Genomic DNA, 18,328 nt, shown 5'->3' with positions numbered 1-18,328 from the left:
AATAAACGCAGGATTTTAACTATTTCTGCGTTTTCATGTGCCCAGTAAGCGACGTTGTTTTGTTTGGTTGTGTGAGTCTTAAAATGCGACTAAGTGCTCAAAATACGTGTTTGTGGAGACTGGTCTATAAATATAAATATCTGATATAACAGAAATGGAGGCATCTTCCTGCTATAGCTGGTCATTTTGATAAGCAAATTATTAAAAGAAAACAAAACAAAAACTTTGGCACAAGTTTTATTATAAGGAGGAAAAAAGTCAGTTGAGAAAGACTATACTGTATGCAACAGATTTCTGCTTGTTTGTTTTGAGGATGTTATGAGAAGTCAAATCAGGAAATTGTTGTATTGTCCTGTCTAAAAACAGATTAATGTCTGTTTACCTTTTGAAATGGCAAGTTGCCATAATTTGATAAGTTAAATATGGAGATGAGGCATATTTAAGGAAGGTGGAAATAAACAAGTATTTACAGATTGAAAAAGTGGAGGTGTGGCTACAGACAGAATGAAGGTTTAAGGACAAATTGATGTCTGTTGTACAATGGGCCATTAGAACAAACTGACTCTTTCAGTCTTCTTTTTTCAGCTTTTCTCTTTAGGGGCCACGGCCACCAGATAATGTCCTCACATGTCCCCCTTCATTACATCCACCAATCTTCTCTGTGGTCTTCCTATTTTCCTCCTGCCTGCGGCTCGATATTCAGGATCCTTTATCCAGTATATCCACTTTCCCTACTCTGAACATGTTCAAACCATCTAAGCCTAACCTTTCTAATCTTATCCATCCTTGTCACTCCCAGTGAATTCTTTAGCTCAGGCTCCTGTCTTTTTGTCAGTGCCACCATCTTCAAACCATAGTAGGTCTCACTACCATCTTGTAAACCTCCCTTTTTACAATTTCTGCTATCCCTCTGTCACAAATTACCCCTGACACTCTTTTCCACCCACTCCACCCTGCTTGCACTCTTTTCATTTCCTCTCTTGTGCACTGTCCGTTCTTTTCGATGGCTGATCCCAGATATTTAAAGTCATCAACACTCTTAAAGCAAGCATAACCTCTGTAGTGCTCTTTCTAAACATGAAGCCACACTGCTCCTCACTGACCCCCCCCCCATGGCTCAGTACAATGTTTAAATTCTTTAAAGACAGTATGATATTCAATTTTCATAATAAAGTAATAAATAAATTATTTACAAATAAATAAATTTGTAAAGCTCTATAGTTCTTAGTATTTTCCACCCCTCTGCTATTTGCTTCAATGCAGTTACTGCAAAATAAATAAAATAAAATACGTAATTGTCGTGTTGTTTTAGGTTAATTAGAGGTTTCCTCCCGCCAAAAATATAAAACTGAATAAAACTGGCTTTATTTGACTTGGGTAACAAGCAATTGTTTGGCATTGCCAGCCTGTCTCCTGGACCAAAGCAAGCTTTAACTCTGAAAAATGCGAGCCGGAAGTGGTATGCGGTGCTTGCCGTTGATTTTACTGTGAACACAAAAAACTGCGAAATCAAGGAGAAGGACAGCGCCCCGAATAACTGTAAACCTCTGCAAACTGCGAGCGGCACTGTGCTGGAAATGGGACCGGGGTCGTGTCCTCCGGGTGGTCGGACTTTAAAAGAGAGGTAGGGGGGCTTCTGTTTTTATCCCCAAGGTCACAAGCAGAAGCCTGGTCATTTTCTCTACATGGACATGAGTCCGTCCGCCGTGAAGTTGCCTTGCAGTGATGTTGTCGAAATGAAATCCGCTAGCAGGCTCCACTTTGTCCCTCTTTTTTCCCCAGCCGCTTTCGGTGTTGTGGTTTAGCGGGATGATACTTTAAGGAATAGAGGGGGTTAGAGGGAGAGAGAAGAAGGCGTCCTGGTGGAGTTTTTGTGGCCTGTGATGAGCTCCGTGGGGGCCCCGGTGGGATATGTGTGTGTGCGGAATACGAAATGTGGCACGACGGGCGGCTTACAAGTTTTGCGGGTGGGACTCCATCCCCGGGCTGATGGTGGAAGTAAAGAGCAGGGCTGGCCGAGGCGTGTTATCCGACTCAGTGGCCTGCTTTCTGCCGGGTGAGGCTAATCCAGTAATCTGTAATAGAGGTGGTGGCGTTTCATTGTAGCACCATCCTCCTCCTCCTCTTCCTCCTCCTCAGAAACCACAGAAACTACGGATGAGCGCTCTGTCTGCACAGTGGGAGCGACATGGCTGTTTTTGCTCGTCTGCTTCTTAAATGCCCCATAATTGGTCGATTAATTGAAGCCGTTATAATTAATCAGTCGGTGCTTTCCTCCTTATGTGCAGTTTTGTGGTAAAATACACACTTCGGAGCAGTTTTGTTCAGTTTAAACCAGTTAAGATACCACCTTTACCTTTACCCGGTACCTCTCCATAACCCGCTTTATTTTCAATTATGGAGCATTATAGCTTTAGTAATAAAGACATTAATCAAAATACTATCGTTATGTTTAGTTTAGTTATGATCGAATCGCCATATGTGACAGCTCCAACCTCAACCCTGTGTTTTGGAGAAGAGCTAAAGGACTTTTGATGAGCTTCCATTATAATATACCTCATGCAGTTGTTTTACTTAGATCTATAGGGTACATGTTATTATTTATTAAGGCAATTTGCACTACCTCTTACACAATGTCAGCTTTATTTTTAGTGTTAGTTAACTAACTAACTTATTTTGACTTTTGTTTTGTCTGTTGTGTATTAAATTTCTTAGTATAAGGCCCAAATTAGGCACCTGTAGCACTTTAACTTTGTTGTTTATTTGTCATGTTTATCATGTTGCTGTAACACAACAGTTCCGTTTCCTCATTAAATTATCTAACTAGCTATCTTATCTCCCTGACTACCAAGAAGCCTTCAACCCCCATTCTTGTTCTTTATTTATATACTTTTTCTATTTATTTAAGTTATTATCATTATTGTTATTAAGAAATGTGACATATTCTGACCATATAAAAAGCTTGTAGTGAAGATAAAAATGCAGATTTTTATTTGTCATATTAAGCTAGCTATATGTGTTTGAGCATTCAGTGCATTAAAGTTATTTATTTTATTTTATTTTTTGGTTGTTTTTTTTTAAACAAAGCCCTGGTCTTGTGAGGTGTTTGGGAACAGTATCCTCTTTGTTCCCCCCCTGCTGCGTGGAGAGGATTAATCCAGCTAATCATCTCTAATGTATGTAGGGGAAGGGATAAAGTCACATCTGATGGAGAGGACACTGAGCGACTGGGTCTCGTAATTATCAATATAACCAAAGCCCGCTGGTGTATGACATATTTATGTGAGCGTGCAAGATGTGGGTTTCCCTCTGTCTCCTCCGTGTGTGTGTTACCATGATGACTTTGCACTTTCATAGCCAAGTCCTGCACATGTTTGGCTAAAGGTGATTGGTGGTGGGGATGTTTTATCCGTGAAAAACTCTTATAGGGCGTTACACCTTTTCTTTGCCATGTTCTAAGCACGATCAGCTCCAGCTAATCCCCCCTCGTGTGCAGCAACTAAGATTAGTGGGTTTAAGTGGACGCCCCCTAGTCCCTGTGTGAGAGGAGGAATAAATTCAGGGTGTATACGCTCATATCATATCACTGGTATTGATTGTGATTAGGTTTTGATTGTGTAATCTGTGAGAAACTGGTGCCACAATTCACTGTGTCCTGTGCTGACTCATTCACAGACCCCATGTGTTAATATGGGTTTGGCCCCTGCTTGGCGGATTTACTTTGGTTTTAAGTCTACAATCTCTTTTGTGACTAGTTTAGCTCGGGCACGACCCTCTCTTCCTAAAGTTTTCCCTGACGGCAGCAGCGTCGCTCTAATCTGCACCTTTACTAACTTAGCTCGGCGCGGTGAAGGGGTGAAAAGAGATGGTTTTCGATTCTCGGGCCAAACGTCTGTGTAGAATTTCCTGTGTAGAGTCAGCCGTGAGACTTCCTGTATGTACTGTGGTGTTGGATGTGGAGTGGAGGGTGGGTGGAGTGGCAGGGAAGGAAGGGGAAGAGAAGCACAGGCAGACTGCACTCGCTGCTGTTGTCAGCCATGGCCACTGTGGTTGTTGCTAACGCGAAGCTCGCCGTCTTGCAGACAAAGCAGTATGGACACACTGAGGAAGTGAAAGAGGGGATTGCATCCTCTTTTTTTTTCTCCTTTCTGTTTTCTCTGTGCTCTTAGCTGAATCACTGATCGTCTTAAAGGAGCTGCAGTCAGATACAGTGAGGAGCGAAGCTAAGAGGGACATTTTGTTTCTAATATCTGCTTTTTGTGTAACTGCAGGACATGTTCTTCAGTCTGTTAAAGCCACAGTGCTGCACACAACTCTCCAAGCATGTTTCAGCACTATTGATATCTCTTTAATCAGCAGGTGGGCAGCACCCTTTCTGCCCTACTTGCCTGTTTTGAATGTGCTTAAACTGAATGATCCTGGTGGCCTCATCAGAAATCATCCCATCTATCGCTCTCTTTCTTCCTCCCCCTCCTTCAGCACCGTTTGATCCAAGAGAAGCGTGCCTTGTAAGGAAGCAGGATGTTCACAGGCTCCACCAAACTGCCACCCACTAAAACCCCCCAGCCCGAGCGGCTGGATGAAGTGTACGCTGCCTTACGCCGAGGCCTACAGTGAGTAAACACATTTCAGGCTCAGTTTAGGGATGGCTGCCAGGTGGAATATCTCTGAACACGCAGGAAACAGCTGGGCCTCTTTCTTTAGCATAACGAAAGCAAAGATGATTTCTTTTTCGCCATCAGGTCGTACCTGCAGGTCCACCAGCTGGAGCTGGACAGCCTGGGTCAGCAGATCAGAGAAAACAAGAGGAATGGTCGCTTGGTGAGTCAAACCAGTCGGACCAGTACTGGGTGTGATCAGTATCATCATCCGCTGCTTTGATTTGTGTTTTTGATCGGTGTGTTTTTTTTTCTCTGCAGGGGTCTTTGTATGAGTTGGATAAGGTGAGATTCAGGCAACGAAACTGAAATAAATAATTTTCTTTACTAGTTTGGCAAGTGTAATAATCATATTCTCCTCTGCAGCACGTGAAAGCCATTGAGAGGTTCATGCGTCGCTTGGAGTTCCACCTCAGCAAGGTGTGTATTTACACATTCAACCCGTAATGAATGGCAGTGAGGGAAAGGACAACAGGCCATTGAAAAGGTGCTGCTCTGTATAATTCAGTAGGGCATTTTAGCATCTTTCAGCACATCACATCAAAACAATACATTATTTTTAATGGCTGCTGTGGACCAGTGTCTTTGTTCACTCACTGCTTGGGAGGCAGCTATTTATAGCAGCAAGTCCCTGATAAAGCCAGTTTGTAGAGATACCAGATACCCAGTACCAGTAGAATTACATGATTCCAGAAACAAAAACCAAATGATTACTCCTTTATTAAAAAATCATTTTTAAATCTCTGACATGGTGACGGCACTCTGTTTATTTGAATTGTTAACATTATATTTTGGAGACACGACACAGGCTGAAATGTTAGGTTGGTTGCTCAGTAACCTGCTAACATTACCTTGAGGTATAAAGTTTGTTACATTAGCTTAAGCATTTGTATAATGTTCGCTAGGGATGGGTTATAAAGCCTAAAATCCAAACTTTGAGTTTTGTATCTAAAACGTTGCATTCATCCGTGTATTCTAAATTTTACTGCAGGTTTTATTTAAGCCTTTTGAAATAGGATGATTGCTTTTGATACACCCTTTATATCCAAAAAACTCACAAAAATACAAGAAACAATACAACAGCCTAAATACTTAAGCTCCCACCCCTCGTTGAACGCCACAGAATAAAAATGAGTTTTAAGCTTTACTTTAAAAATGTGCAAGGTGGGTACAGCCTAGCATGACCTGCTCATTCCACTGTTTAGGGCCTAAAACATAAAACACATTAATAACAAAAATAACATTTAAAGAAATATTATACATTTCAAGAAAATCTGTGATATTTCTGATACAGAAGAAAACATTACTGAATAATGTTTTATCAATGCCTGGTACAGGCAGCAGCATTTATAAGTGTTAGTAAATGAGTTCCCACATTTCCAGTAAGGTTCTGTCATTGATGATGCACTTCCTAATTTAAAGTACAACTCTACTAAAACAAGCTGCAGCATTATAGTGTAATAGTGATGACACAGCACAAGTCAAATGTTAGCACAGAAATGGCCTGGGTAGGGTTTTCCCCGGTAACTTTAGGTCAAAGTATAAAATACATGCTTAACTAATATAGCAGTGCACACTTTACCAAACAAAATGCTAAATATGCCAGAATAACATCATAAAGTACTTCCTTATCTGACTCATAATGCTTTTTTTTTTATCAACAAGTCTGTTTGAGCCTAACCAACACAAGAGTTTTAACACAAAGACGGATACCGATATGTGTCATGTGTGTTTCTTGCACATGAAACATAAAACTTTTCCCCTAGAATTTGCCATTTATTTGTTCATTTATTGGATCAGCTGACTGTTGTGTTTGTGGCGTTCCAAATGTGGTGCTGACAGAGAAGCTGTAGGCTGATGTGGTATTGATGTCAGCCTGCTGTGCGAGCTGCATTGCAGCATGGACACTAAAGTTTGTGAATGTAATAACTTAAGAATGAAGCGACGTAGGATTTTGAAATTCACGCCACAGGTGCATCTACAAAAACTGTTGGGCAAGTTTGAATACTTGTGAATTCTAGTGACTCCAACCTCAACTTTTCTGAAAATCACCTAGGATTTTCAAATTTATGCCATAGGAGCATCTAATAGGATGCTGAGTGGTTGCATTAGTCACCACCAGTATTTTTTAATTTTCATTTATCGGACGTTATCAGTGCTGCTACTGACAGATTGGTAGATGGCTAATATTAGTCGAAAATATCGACCCTGAAGATAGACTAGAAAACTTGTAGACCTAGTTTGCCTCCATTAGTTCTCCAACAATGGCCGCCTTGCAACACTCTGTACTAAAAAAGAAAAAGTACCATCACATTTTCAGAGTTTTGGTAGTGAGAGGTGTTTTGGATCTTTTGACATCCCTGGTTTGCACTGCCTGATGGCCACACGAAAAAGCAGAGATTAAGATTTGCTGGTGGAACATGTAGAAGTTAAAGAGGAAGCTATTTTCTCAGGAGGTGGTGGAGACCAAAACAGAGCAAAGGGGATGCTGAATATCGGATTTAAATTCAGCAGACAACTCCCAAAGGACGCTAATGTTGCTTTGTCACTCATTATATAACCTGCAACATTTATGAAATATAAATTAATGCTATTTTGTTTGATTAAACCGCAAAGGCACTAAACTTTTGTAATGTTTGCATTTCCAGGTTGAAGAACTGTACGATGCTTATTGTATACAGCGGCGACTGCGTGATGGAGCTAGCAAGATGGTGGCAGCCTTTAACTCTGCCAGTGGCAGCAAGGAGGCCCGAGAGAGTCTGAGTGAAGCCAACAAGGGCTACAGGGAATGTACAGAGGCAAGTAATGGGTGTGGTTCTGTTAGATGTTTCTATCATAACATGATTGTTTGTGTGCTTTGGGCTGAAGTGAATGACTAGTGAATTACCGATTAATCCAAAACCAAAGAAAAAACACATCTAAGAAGCAGAAAACATGAAATATCTGCCAAATTGACTAATAAGTCGCTAATTTTTTCGGCTCTTAATTTAATAGGAAGCTGTACAATATTCAAAGCTGTGTCTGCTTTTTTTCTCTGTAGCACATGTGCTCACTTGAGAGCGAATTAGAAAGTCATATGGGAGAATTTCATGTGAAGATGAAGGGTGAGTCGCTTTCTTAGCCCATGTGACTTCCCATTTGCTGCACTGTAAATGAGCTCAATTCTCACTTCTCAGTTTCTGATGTTTCAGGATTGGCTGGATTTGCACGTCTGTGCGCTGGTGACCAGTATGAGGTAGCACAAACACACAGGCGCACATTTTTATTTGCGTATCTGCGTCACCATTATCACACCCACTACTTTTGGCCCCGGCAGGTTCTGATGCGTTACGGTCGCCAGCGCTGGAGACTACGAGGCCGCGTAGAAGTCAGCAACAAGCAGATGTGGGATAGCGAAGAGTATATTTTCCTGCCTCTCATCACAGAACTGCTGTCAATCAAGGTAATGATACCACATTTATGTAAATCTTATGGAAAACCTGCAGTGTGATAGTTCATCTTTTACTAACTCCTACAGCCATTTTAATATGCAAAACACTACAAACAGTTTGCTAGTAGGAAGTGTTATAATTTTTTGTTTTTAAGCAAATGACGGATGTTATTGGTCCCCAAAGGTCAGAAAGTTCCAATAACAGCGACTGATCACATGCTCTGTGTACAGAGGGTGTATCCTCCCACCTGAGTTTGTTTCCAGCCCTGACAATTTACTCCACTCCATTCTCTCCCCACGTTTATTACATCCAGCCGCCTCAAAAAAAAGATCAGCAAATCAAAAAAAAAAGCAGCTCAACAAGTAGAAAGGCGAAATAATAAAGTAAAGTCATAAATAAGTAAAATAACTCAGTAATATTCATGAAAGTCAATCGAAGCAAGAAAATAAACCCATTTTTGGGTCAGACAGGTACATAGATTACAATATGGTAAGACAGAAGGACCACAAGGAAAAACATGTAGAGCAAACATGTAAAACATGTATGTCTTAAAATACAATTTTGTACCATCTTTAATGACTTTAAACAGCAGGCTGTGCCAGTGAGACATGAGAGATTGTTGAAGCTGTTAAAAAAATAGGCGATGATCAGTGAGTAGCAGTATGGCCTTATACAGATGTGATTGATGGAGACATGTCTAGAGAAGGCATGGGAGAGGAACTGTGGTACCACATGAGAAGGATGTGAGGGTGGTTAAGGTCACGTATGAGGACAGAGACACAGTGGTGAGGTGTTTGGTAGGAGGGACAGATGGGTATAAGGTGGAGGTAGGATTACATGAGAGATCAGCTTTGAGCACCTCCTTGTTTGCAGTGGTGGTGGACAGGTTGACAGGTGAGGTCACACATGTTTGCAGACAACAATGGGATTAGTAGTGAGAGTAAGGAGCAGGAAGAGCGTCTGGAAAGGTGGAGGTATAAAAGTAAAGGAGATGAAGAGGAATAAAAGTCAGTAGAAGCAAAAAATAAAATAAAATACATATGTATCTGAATGTAGTGGTGTAAATAGCTGGAGTCACCCATCCAAACAACAGGAAGTGTACAAGAGAGGTGAAGAAGAGAGTTCAGGCGGCAGCGGGAGGTACAGGATTGGACATCAGTACATCAGAGAGAGCTTAGAGACAAAAGTTAGAGGGGCGAGGCTGAGACGTTTCAGACGTGCAGAGGAGGGATGGTGGATATATCGGACAAACGATGGCAGAAAAAGCAGCTCAGTAAGCAGAGAGTGTAACGTGTAGCAGACAGTGTTTGAAATAAAGATGAGGATAAGGACGGATGTGCTGGGTTATTTCATGAGGTAGTTAGATGCTTCCTGTAGCAGTGGAGCTGAACCGTGATCTTTATCATGTTTTGACTACACTAGAAAAAAATACTTGTTGGTGGTCAGTTTGGTTTGTCACATACGCCCAGAATAACTCGCTAATATATTCCCTGCTGTTAGAGACGTGATTCATTCATTTTTTTAGACTTTGTCTTTGTTTTCTTCTGTTGTTTGTTTTTTCCATGTACAGATTAACAACTTCCAGACAGATAATTCTGTAGTCATAATAAAAGTAATAATAACCTTTACCCTTGCTCTTACACACGTTCATATATGTGTGTTTGTATCCACCTCTGAAAGCTTTAGATGACCACATGGTCTCTGCTCTCACGATGGGGTTTGTATTCTTCTGTTTCTAAGGTGACGGAGCTGAAGAGCCTGGCCAATCACGTGGTGGTGGGCAGCGTGTCCTGCGAAATGCTCGATCTGTTCTGCCCGCTGCCTCAAACACTCGCCGTGGATATCAATGACCTCGGGACAGTAAAACTGAACCTGGAGGTCACCTGGAGGTATTCAGACCTGCTATACACACACACACACACACACACACACACACACACACACACACACACACACACACACACACACACACACACACACACACACCTCAGTTTACATGTGCAGCTTTTTTTTTATTCACACGTCTTTTGTCTCGTTTCTTCTTTCTTCAGTCCGTTTGATAAGGATGACCAGACATCTTCCTCCAGCACAGTTTCTAAACGCCTGCTGTCCAATCAGAGCCCTCCAGACACACCTTCTATGCGAGAGCAGGTGTTTTATGTGAGTGACAACATGAGAAACATTCACCAACAGCTTTTTCCACTAACAACTTCTCCTTCACACCTGTTCTCCTAACATCGCTCGGTCCCAATTTCTATAAATCAGCTTCTTGCATTTATGCTAAACTGATGGGTGTCATTACTGTGGTTTCACTGGCCTGTTCTGTTTCAGCTGCTCCCCGACTGCTTCCTCTGTAGCGGTAGCGCTGATGTGTGTGAGGATGTTCGCAGAGGGTTGTGTGGGTGTGGTCGTGATGTGCCTGAGGCGAGCAGAGTGAACGATAGCCGTAGCGAATTGTGTGACAGCAGCAGTATGTTGGAGCGGAGCTGTGGTCCTTGTAGCTGTTTAGTAGTGGTTGAGTAGAATTCCAATATGTTCCTCCTCTTCCTCGCCTCGATGAAGAGCATGGCTCGGTGTAGGCACTGGCAGAGCCGCTTGCTGGTCAAGGCCTTCCACGGGGTGGCGGCGGACAGGGCGGCGACCTTCCGTTGTGAACTCAGCCATGCAGCGCCTCAGTTCACCACAGCAGAGTCGGTGTGTTGGGATGTAGTCGTAGCTTTAATATAGTTTATAGTGACAGAACAATTATTAACTAGTTTGTTAATATCCAATCAGATCCTAACCCCCCCCCCCTCAAAAAAATTTTTAATTCCAACTGATCCAAGTTTTGTTGCGGAGATTTGAGTTTTTCTTATTTAATCAAGAAAGTTCAGTGTTTAAAGTAATGACATTTCACAAGTTACCAAGGTCCCAAAATTGTCCATCAACATCGCCTACACACAATCTTGCTATTGCTGGGTTGGACCCTCTTTTACCTTCGTTACCTCCTTAATTCTTCATGGCAGAGATTCAACAAGGTGCTGGAAATGTTCCTCAGAGGTTTGGTTCATAATAACATGATGGCATCCCAAAGGTGCTCTCTTGGATTGAGATCTGATTGTGGAGGCCGTTGGAGTACAGTGAAGTTATTGTCATATTTAAAAGTTCCAGTTTGAGATAATTTAAGTTTCGTGACACACAAGCAGTTGTTTTTATAACATCAAAGCTTTCAGCAGAGACAGGATGGTGGTCATGAAGGGATGGACATGATCAGCAACAATACTGAGGTAGTCTGTAGTGTTTAAGTATGGTTGGTTGTTGTGAAGGGGCTCAAAGTGTGTGGAAAAAAACATAGCCTCCACCGCCAGAAGCACTCTGAAGCGTCGACACACAGGATGGGTCCATGCTTTCATGCTTCCTTCAAATTCTGACCCTGCCATCTGAATGTGGCAGCAGGAATTGAGACTGATCAGGCCAGGAAACATTATTCCAGTCTTCTGTTGTCCGATGTTGGGGTTTCCTCAGTTTCCTTTTGATAGCTAAGAGGAGCAGCACCAAGTGTGGTCTTCTGCTGTAGCCCATCTGCTCCAAGGTTTGATGTGCTGCCATTCTTCTCTGATGTCTGGCATCAACAAAGCATTTTCAGCCAGAGAGCTGCTGCTCACTGGATAGTTTCTCTTTTTCAGACGGTTCTTTGTAAATCCCAGAGATGCTTATGTGGGGAAAATTGGTGCCAAGCCCATCTGGCACCAAAACCACACCATATTTGAAATCATTTAAATCCGAGCTCTTCCCCATTCTGATGCTCAGTTTGAACATGTGATTGGATGATTAGAGATTTGCATTAACGCAAAGTTGAACAGGTGTAACTAATGAAGGGGCTGATGAGTACATGTTACACTGGTGAGAATATTAGCAAAAAAACTGAGTGAGAAACCTAGGACACTGCATGCTCGTACAGAAGCATCTCTGCTTTATCACCTGTTTTACTCTAAATAGAACTACATTTACAAAATAAAAATATTACGTCTAATAGGACCAGAAACAAGTGAGTTCATATGACAAACTCATCAGTGGAGCTTTTTTTCATAGATCACTGTGACATCAGCTTTACTTTTGTCCTGTCTTTCTCCCCTCAGACCCAACATTCATGTTACGTGGCCGGCCCTCCCTGAGCCCGGTTCTGTCTGAAGTTTCTTCCTGTTAAAAGGAAGTTTTTCCTTCCCACTGTTGCCAAATGCTTGCTCACTGTCCGATTGTTGGTATTTTCTCTATATTATCGTAAAGTCTTTCTCTTCCAGTCTAAAGCACTGTTGTTGTGGTTTGGCCCTATCCAGATAAAACTGAACTTTTCAGGGGATCATGTCCAACTTGAGAAACTGTGGCTTTGTTTTTGTGAAAACCCTGGAAACAGTCAGATTACTTTAGTTGAATGCTTTTATCTTTAATCTTCCCCCATTTAAAGCTTTAAGGATATAATTTAATGATAGGTGTTCAGTTAGCATTGTGCTGCGTATCACAGTACAGGTGATTTAGTTTCTTGTTCTGATCTCGTTTCCTTTCATCTCTAGTCTCTGCTGAAGCGTCAGGGGGAAATGGAGAATGGGACGGTCTGGTCCAACTCCTCTGAATCCTCCGATGACTCATCCAGTCCAGCACTGGCTCATCACGCTCAGAGACTGACGGCGTCCAACTTGCTGCAAACCACTCTCACCACTCAGCTGTCATTCACGCCACACAAGTCCAGTGCATCAACGCCCTCGCTCTCATCCAACCAAGAGGAGGATGAGACCGAAACCGGGGAGGTTTTTCCTCAGACGAATGGCCATCTCCAGGCTTCCTTCTCCCACGGCCTCGCCAGTGAGAGCAGCCCGGATTGTACCGCAACTGACAGAGTGTCTGTCCAATCAGAGGAGCTCTCTGAAACCTCGGCAGACCTGAGCTGCTCCTGCCCCGACATCTCTCTGCCTCCTGCGGCGTTTGTGCCTGCGGAGGTGAACGATGACGCGTCCGTGGACTCGTTAGCCCAGGCTGAACAGACTGAAGCACAGACAGACACTGAAGCAGCAGCAGAGGAACACAAGGTAGACCAAAGTCAACCACACCAGTCCGTCCAGGAGATGAAACATGGCGAGGACGCTCCAGCGGTGAGTTCAGGAATAAATTTAACACATTCGTCTATAAACAGTGACGTATTTAACTCCTCCGTGTGTTTCTCCTCAGCCTCCTTTCCCCACATCTGCGAGTTTTAACCAGGAAGTCGAAACTGCCCTTGAAAGCTTCGACTTTCTCAACTGCTCCGATCTTGATGAAGAAGAGGAAGAAGAACAAGAAGACAGAGGAGAGAAAGAAGAGGAGAGAGGAGAAAAGGAAGAGCAGGATAATAAATGTAAAGAGGACCAAAACAAAAAGGAAGAGGAGGAAATAAAGGAGGAAGAAAAGAATGCAGAGAACCTGTACTGTGGAGGAAGGTCAGTCAGTGTGGGGAAAGAAATGTTTGTCGACCGTGTCCACAACTGTTAACCTCGGTTTCTTTATAACAGACTATAAAGCTCCACACCAGCAGGTAGGAGCTGGTGTGGAGCTTTACAGTTAAGTATAAACGCAACTTTAAAAACTAATCATTAACCAAACTCAGAGAAACATGGAGCATTTAGGAGCTGATGAAACCGGAGATGAGAGACCCAAAAAGAAGCAAAATGAGAGGGAAAATCTTTGAAGATTAACATCAGGAATCGTTCTTGTGTCTCCATTTCTTCCATTGTCTTGAACATGTTTAGATTTTGATCCTCAGAGGTCATCGTGGCAGTAATTCTAGTTTAATCATCAACAGTCAGGTCTCCTCAGTACAGTACTACAGTGTTTCCAGGTATTTGGCAGACGGATATTTCCAGCCATAATCTGCTGTGCAAATGCTGTTTATTATATTTCTTACTGTGTTATGAAATATCACAGCTTTGTTAACAATACTGTAGATGTTTAAAGTTCCTGATATCTGTGACTCTGAACTAAAAGGCAGAAATGTGAAAGTTTTATTCTGACTCTGTTGCTCGTAATAATTTAATGTGGCCGCTAATGTATACACGTGTACACATACTGTATGTCAAAGATGGACGTGGCTTACCAGAGGGGGTGAGGGGCAACTCTCCCCTCCCCATCTATATGGCTCTCCCTTTCCTTCAGTAGTTTTTGAGCTGCTCAACATGGCAAACAACAATCAAATTAGAAACTGCTGTTAACTTTCAGCACTCACAATCCGTGGCAATAGGACTTTGGGAGGAGGATCCCATTCTTTTTAAAGATTTTATTACATCACTAAGCTATTTGAGAGTAAAAACTATCATTAAACAACTAAACAAAACAGAAATGAACCGTATTCAGAGTCTCAGGAGCCTCAGAAAAATCCTAGAAATATTCCTGCTGTGTGTCAAACACACTGATATCAGATTTCCCTACAAGAGTGAGCTGTGCAGCTTCTTCTTTCTACCTGTTAGCAGCTACACACTGCTGTTGTGATATCCTGCAGTTATTCTACCTCTTTTCTTTTGTTTTTGATTTACTAGTGGTTGTGAAGCTGCTGCGACAGGCTGATATAGAGGAGCTTTAAAACTGCTGATCTCAGTAAATCCAAGTTTTCTTCTTGCTTGTGTGGATATTTGCAGACCCGGGCAAAAGTGGACTCTGGGCTTGACATAATCAAAGCAGACTGTTTTCCTAGGAGAATCTACTGTAGAGGAATATTTAGTAAACTGACAGCATTTTGTGGTGTTGAAATTTGGGATTATTTCATATTTTTAGCTTGTTTGTCCAGTTTCAAAGCACCAAGGTGGTGATGGCCAAAATAGAATTTCAAAAAGAAACCAAATGGCTGATGTCACAATGCCTGTGCATCTTTTTTATACAGTCTGTGTGTACACATATATTTATGTGAGCTTCTTTACGGTAAAACGTAACCGTGACGTTCTGTCTCAGAAACAGAAGTAACTCTAAATCGAGAGATCCAGGCTGAACGTGATACTGTGTCAGTGAACAGGTGCATTTATGTCAATGTCACAGCATTTTGTTTTGTCTCACTCAGCAGTGATGAGGAAGAGGAGGCTGATGGTCTTGAGATCCTTATGGAAGCTCCAGAAGGATTTAGGAACTCTGATGAAGATCGTTTCTCTGAATCACAGGTAAACAGACTATAATGTTCTTTAATGCTCTTTGATTGTTTTAGGTGTGGCGATGTGAGACGTTACATCTGTGATTGTAGCTCGTTAACGGCAGCATTACTATTTATTGCACAGTTTTCTTATAAAAATGCAGTGTTTTATAGTTGCTGTGGTCCATCCCACTTTAACTCTGGAGCTGTGTGTGTGTCATCTGTCATACCAAGTCTGTTTCTAGGTAGTGTGCACAATTTTGTTTGCACAGTGACAATAAAGGAATTTGACCTTGTAGAGTAAGAGTAGAATTTTGGGACATAATTATTCACACTGTGTGTTCAGCATAAAGCCTCAATCATACTTTCTATGTTTGTGAATCTGAGTTGAGTGACATAAATTTTATCATCTCACATGGGGTGTTGCATGTTTGCTTTTTGTGATCATATTGACGCGTCCATGGAGAATACATCACTAAAGAGAGGAGCCGAAAGAAGCGTATCAGAGTGCAGGGGGTGTAGCAATCCTTAACGTGTTTTAGTGCACACAGTTCATAATCTAAGAGGGTCGGTGCATATTCTAAATGCATGATGCATATATACATTCATGTTTTATGGTCACCATCTGATGTAGGTAAACTGAATCTATAAGGTGCTGCACCGTGCTGCCTTTACCAATGAAGAATTGTGTTTTATTTTTCAGGAGTCGAGCGTGGGTGACGTGCAGGATTTGGGTCATATAGAAATTTCTGAGGGTAAGGAAGAGGAGCACAGCGAGGGAGGCGAGGATGACGGTGAGGAGTCAGTCAGTAAACACAGGTGGTAGTTCTTCAAACTGCAGGTGTGAGGGGTTTAATTTTCCCTCTTTTTAATCTCACAGGAAAGGATCAGGAAGAGGGTTGTTCTAGTCCCAGCCAGGTGGACCTACCTGACTTCGAGTGAGACCACGGATCCACACTTAAACCATTTCTCCCACTCTGGTGCCATCTGTGTCCCTCTTACACTGCAGGATTGGAGGCCTTGAGGATGTTCCACTTACTGCTCAGACAAACAGGCTCCTCCCAATCACAGTGGAGTTTGTGCACATATTCGCCTTGTTCTCACCAGGAATGATAAACCTCGAGGTTTCTATACCTCAGTCGTGACTGTAAACACACACACACATACACACACACACACTTCCTCCTCTTCGTCCTCTGACAGTAATCATACTTTGAACGCAGACTTTATCATGTGCTCTGGGTTAAAGTGGGACCCCACTTAAGTTTACACTTTCATAAACTGCTCCTGTCATGTGAAAAAAAACATTTCAGGAACAGCTTAAAAAGCGGCCTTTTTTGTTTTTTTTAAGTGATCTAATCATTTTCAGGTGGTTTTATAATTTCAAGTTGATGTTTTTCAAGCTACAGAGACGCATACAATCAGCTACCAAGATGCATTATAGTGACTTCAGAAAAAAAAAAGAAAAAAGAGAGAGTATTTGTGGATATGGAAGAACTACCGAGGTATTGATGTTCAGTGTTAACTCTCTGCACAGCCCGGAGCTCTTTCATTGCGAGACAGGGCTTCTTGAACATGTGATGTTTGTCTGAAGACATGAAGTCATTTCCAAAGCAGCAATGTACCCTGAAAGTGAGAATTTTAGGCTTTCAGAGACAGTTAATGTTTAGAAACACACTCGGAGTGAATTTAAAGGTCAAAATTGTACCAGCGCCTAAGCTGTTATTAGAAATGAACACTTGAAGGATAGCAGAAGTGCGAAACTGTATTTAAACCTGCATGTGTAGCTGCCTCACACACACATACATACACACACACCGCCAGCATGTCTGCATTACAAAGCTCAGCTGATCAGTTTAGGTGTGTAAGCTATGCTCCGCTCTGAGAAAGCCATCCGGTCTGTGACTGTGTCAAAAAAAAGAAGCCGCCTCACGGGGGCGATATAGTCCGTCATGCTTTACATGTTTCTTTAACAGCCTCGTCATTCAGAAAGTGCCTCAAGCGACGTTTAGGTTTTAAATGCCACGACAGGAGAGATCAGGCAAAGAGAACAGTGTTTATTTTCTGAATTACTTTGAGTGTGCACAATAAGAGATATTTACTGTTTCATATAAAGAATTGTATATGTCTTGAAATGTCGAAATGTTTATGTTCAGAAATGTTTAAACTTTATAAAGGTTTCTTTAAAATTAACACGTGCTGCTGTGTTGAATGAATCAACTTTAGTCTCGCATGTCATCAGGAATGTGAAAGTATTTTGTCCCCAAAATAACAGGAAAATGTACAGATGTCTGTTAGGGTGAGACTTTGTTACCTCTTAACTAGATACTGCTCAGTCATGGTTATATGAGCAGCCTCCCACCAAAGGCTTAAAGTGACCAAAGTGGGATTGTTTATGGATATTTATACTTCCTGTTGTTGCATTTTTACTTTTAAAATTGTTTCTTACTACAAACTAACCAGCTACTTTATAAGTATACCTGTTCAGCTGCACAAGTATCTAATCAGCCAGTCACATAGCAGCAACTCAAATGTATTTAGGCAGGTACACGTGAAGTTTAAACTGAGCATCAGAATGGAGAGAAAAGGTGATTTAAGTGATGTTGAACATGCTGGTCTACTGGGAATTTCCCACACAACCATCTCTAGAGTTTACAGAGAGTCGGTCAAAATATAGAAAATATCCAAAGGGTGAAAATTCCTTTTTGAACACCACACTGACCCTTAAAGCAGAAGATCACACAGGCTCACCAAAACTGGACAGTAGAAGGTTGGAAAAACTTTGTCTGGTCTGACGAGTCAACAGTTCAGACTGTTGGTGGTATAAAAGGTGTGGGAGATGTGCTCTTGGCACACTTTGAGCCTTTAATACCCACTGACTGGCATTTAAACACTGCAGACTGACCGAGTATTATTGTTGACCATCTCCACATGACACATTTTTCTTACACTCAGGTTTTAATTTTATTGTAAATTTTTCCCTGTCTGCTCTCTTCAAACACAGTAACATTATTAACTGATACAGACGTCTCAAGGCAGAAACTCGATGCCCTCAGTGGTGATGAAAACAGCTCATTTGACAGAGACTGGTTATGGTTACTAAAACAGTTGGGTTG

At 41.9% G+C, this 18,328-nt stretch overlaps 1 protein-coding gene across 2 annotated transcripts; it reads left to right on the top strand.

The window, feature by feature from the left end:
• Positions 1 to 1,466: 1,466 nt before the first annotated feature.
• Positions 1,467 to 17,405, top strand: LOC308398193 (rho family-interacting cell polarization regulator 1-like). Of its 2 annotated transcripts, none has more exons than XM_080884678.1 (16): positions 1,467 to 1,624; positions 4,480 to 4,613; positions 4,743 to 4,821; positions 4,920 to 4,943; positions 5,025 to 5,078; positions 7,307 to 7,456; positions 7,699 to 7,762; positions 7,850 to 7,893; positions 7,975 to 8,100; positions 9,830 to 9,978; positions 10,141 to 10,249; positions 12,640 to 13,215; positions 13,292 to 13,539; positions 15,150 to 15,243; positions 15,916 to 16,006; positions 16,093 to 17,405. In XM_080884678.1, the coding sequence occupies exons 2-16, from the start codon at positions 4,522 to 4,524 to the stop codon at positions 16,152 to 16,154; spliced, it is 1,962 nt and encodes a 653-aa protein (XP_080740804.1). In that variant the 5' UTR covers positions 1,467 to 1,624; positions 4,480 to 4,521; the 3' UTR covers positions 16,155 to 17,405. The 2 variants fall into 2 exon arrangements, with proteins under 2 accessions (XP_080740804.1, XP_080740803.1); XM_080884677.1 differs by having other exon boundaries at positions 15,147 to 15,243.
• Positions 17,406 to 18,328: the final 923 nt, after the last annotated feature.

This window comes from Rhamphochromis sp. 'chilingali', assembly GCF_963969265.1.
Source record: "Rhamphochromis sp. 'chilingali' genome assembly, chromosome: 6".
In the NCBI taxonomy this organism is placed as follows: domain Eukaryota; kingdom Metazoa; phylum Chordata; class Actinopteri; order Cichliformes; family Cichlidae; genus Rhamphochromis; species Rhamphochromis sp. 'chilingali'.
This window is presented reverse-complemented; position numbering and strand designations above follow the sequence as displayed.

What these genes read in the sequence shown, in the direction of transcription:
- LOC308398193 (XM_080884677.1), top strand. Translation starts at nt 4,522, where the DNA reads ATGTTCACAGGCTCCACCAAACTGCCACCCACTAAAACCCCCCAGCCC. An exon ending in ACAAGAGGAATGGTCGCTTG is followed by an intron (nt 4,822 to 4,919) that starts GTGAGTCAAACC and finishes TTTTCTCTGCAG; the next exon opens with GGGTCTTTGTATGAGTTGGA. An exon ending in TGGAGTTCCACCTCAGCAAG is followed by an intron (nt 5,079 to 7,306) that starts GTGTGTATTTAC and finishes TTGCATTTCCAG; the next exon opens with GTTGAAGAACTGTACGATGC.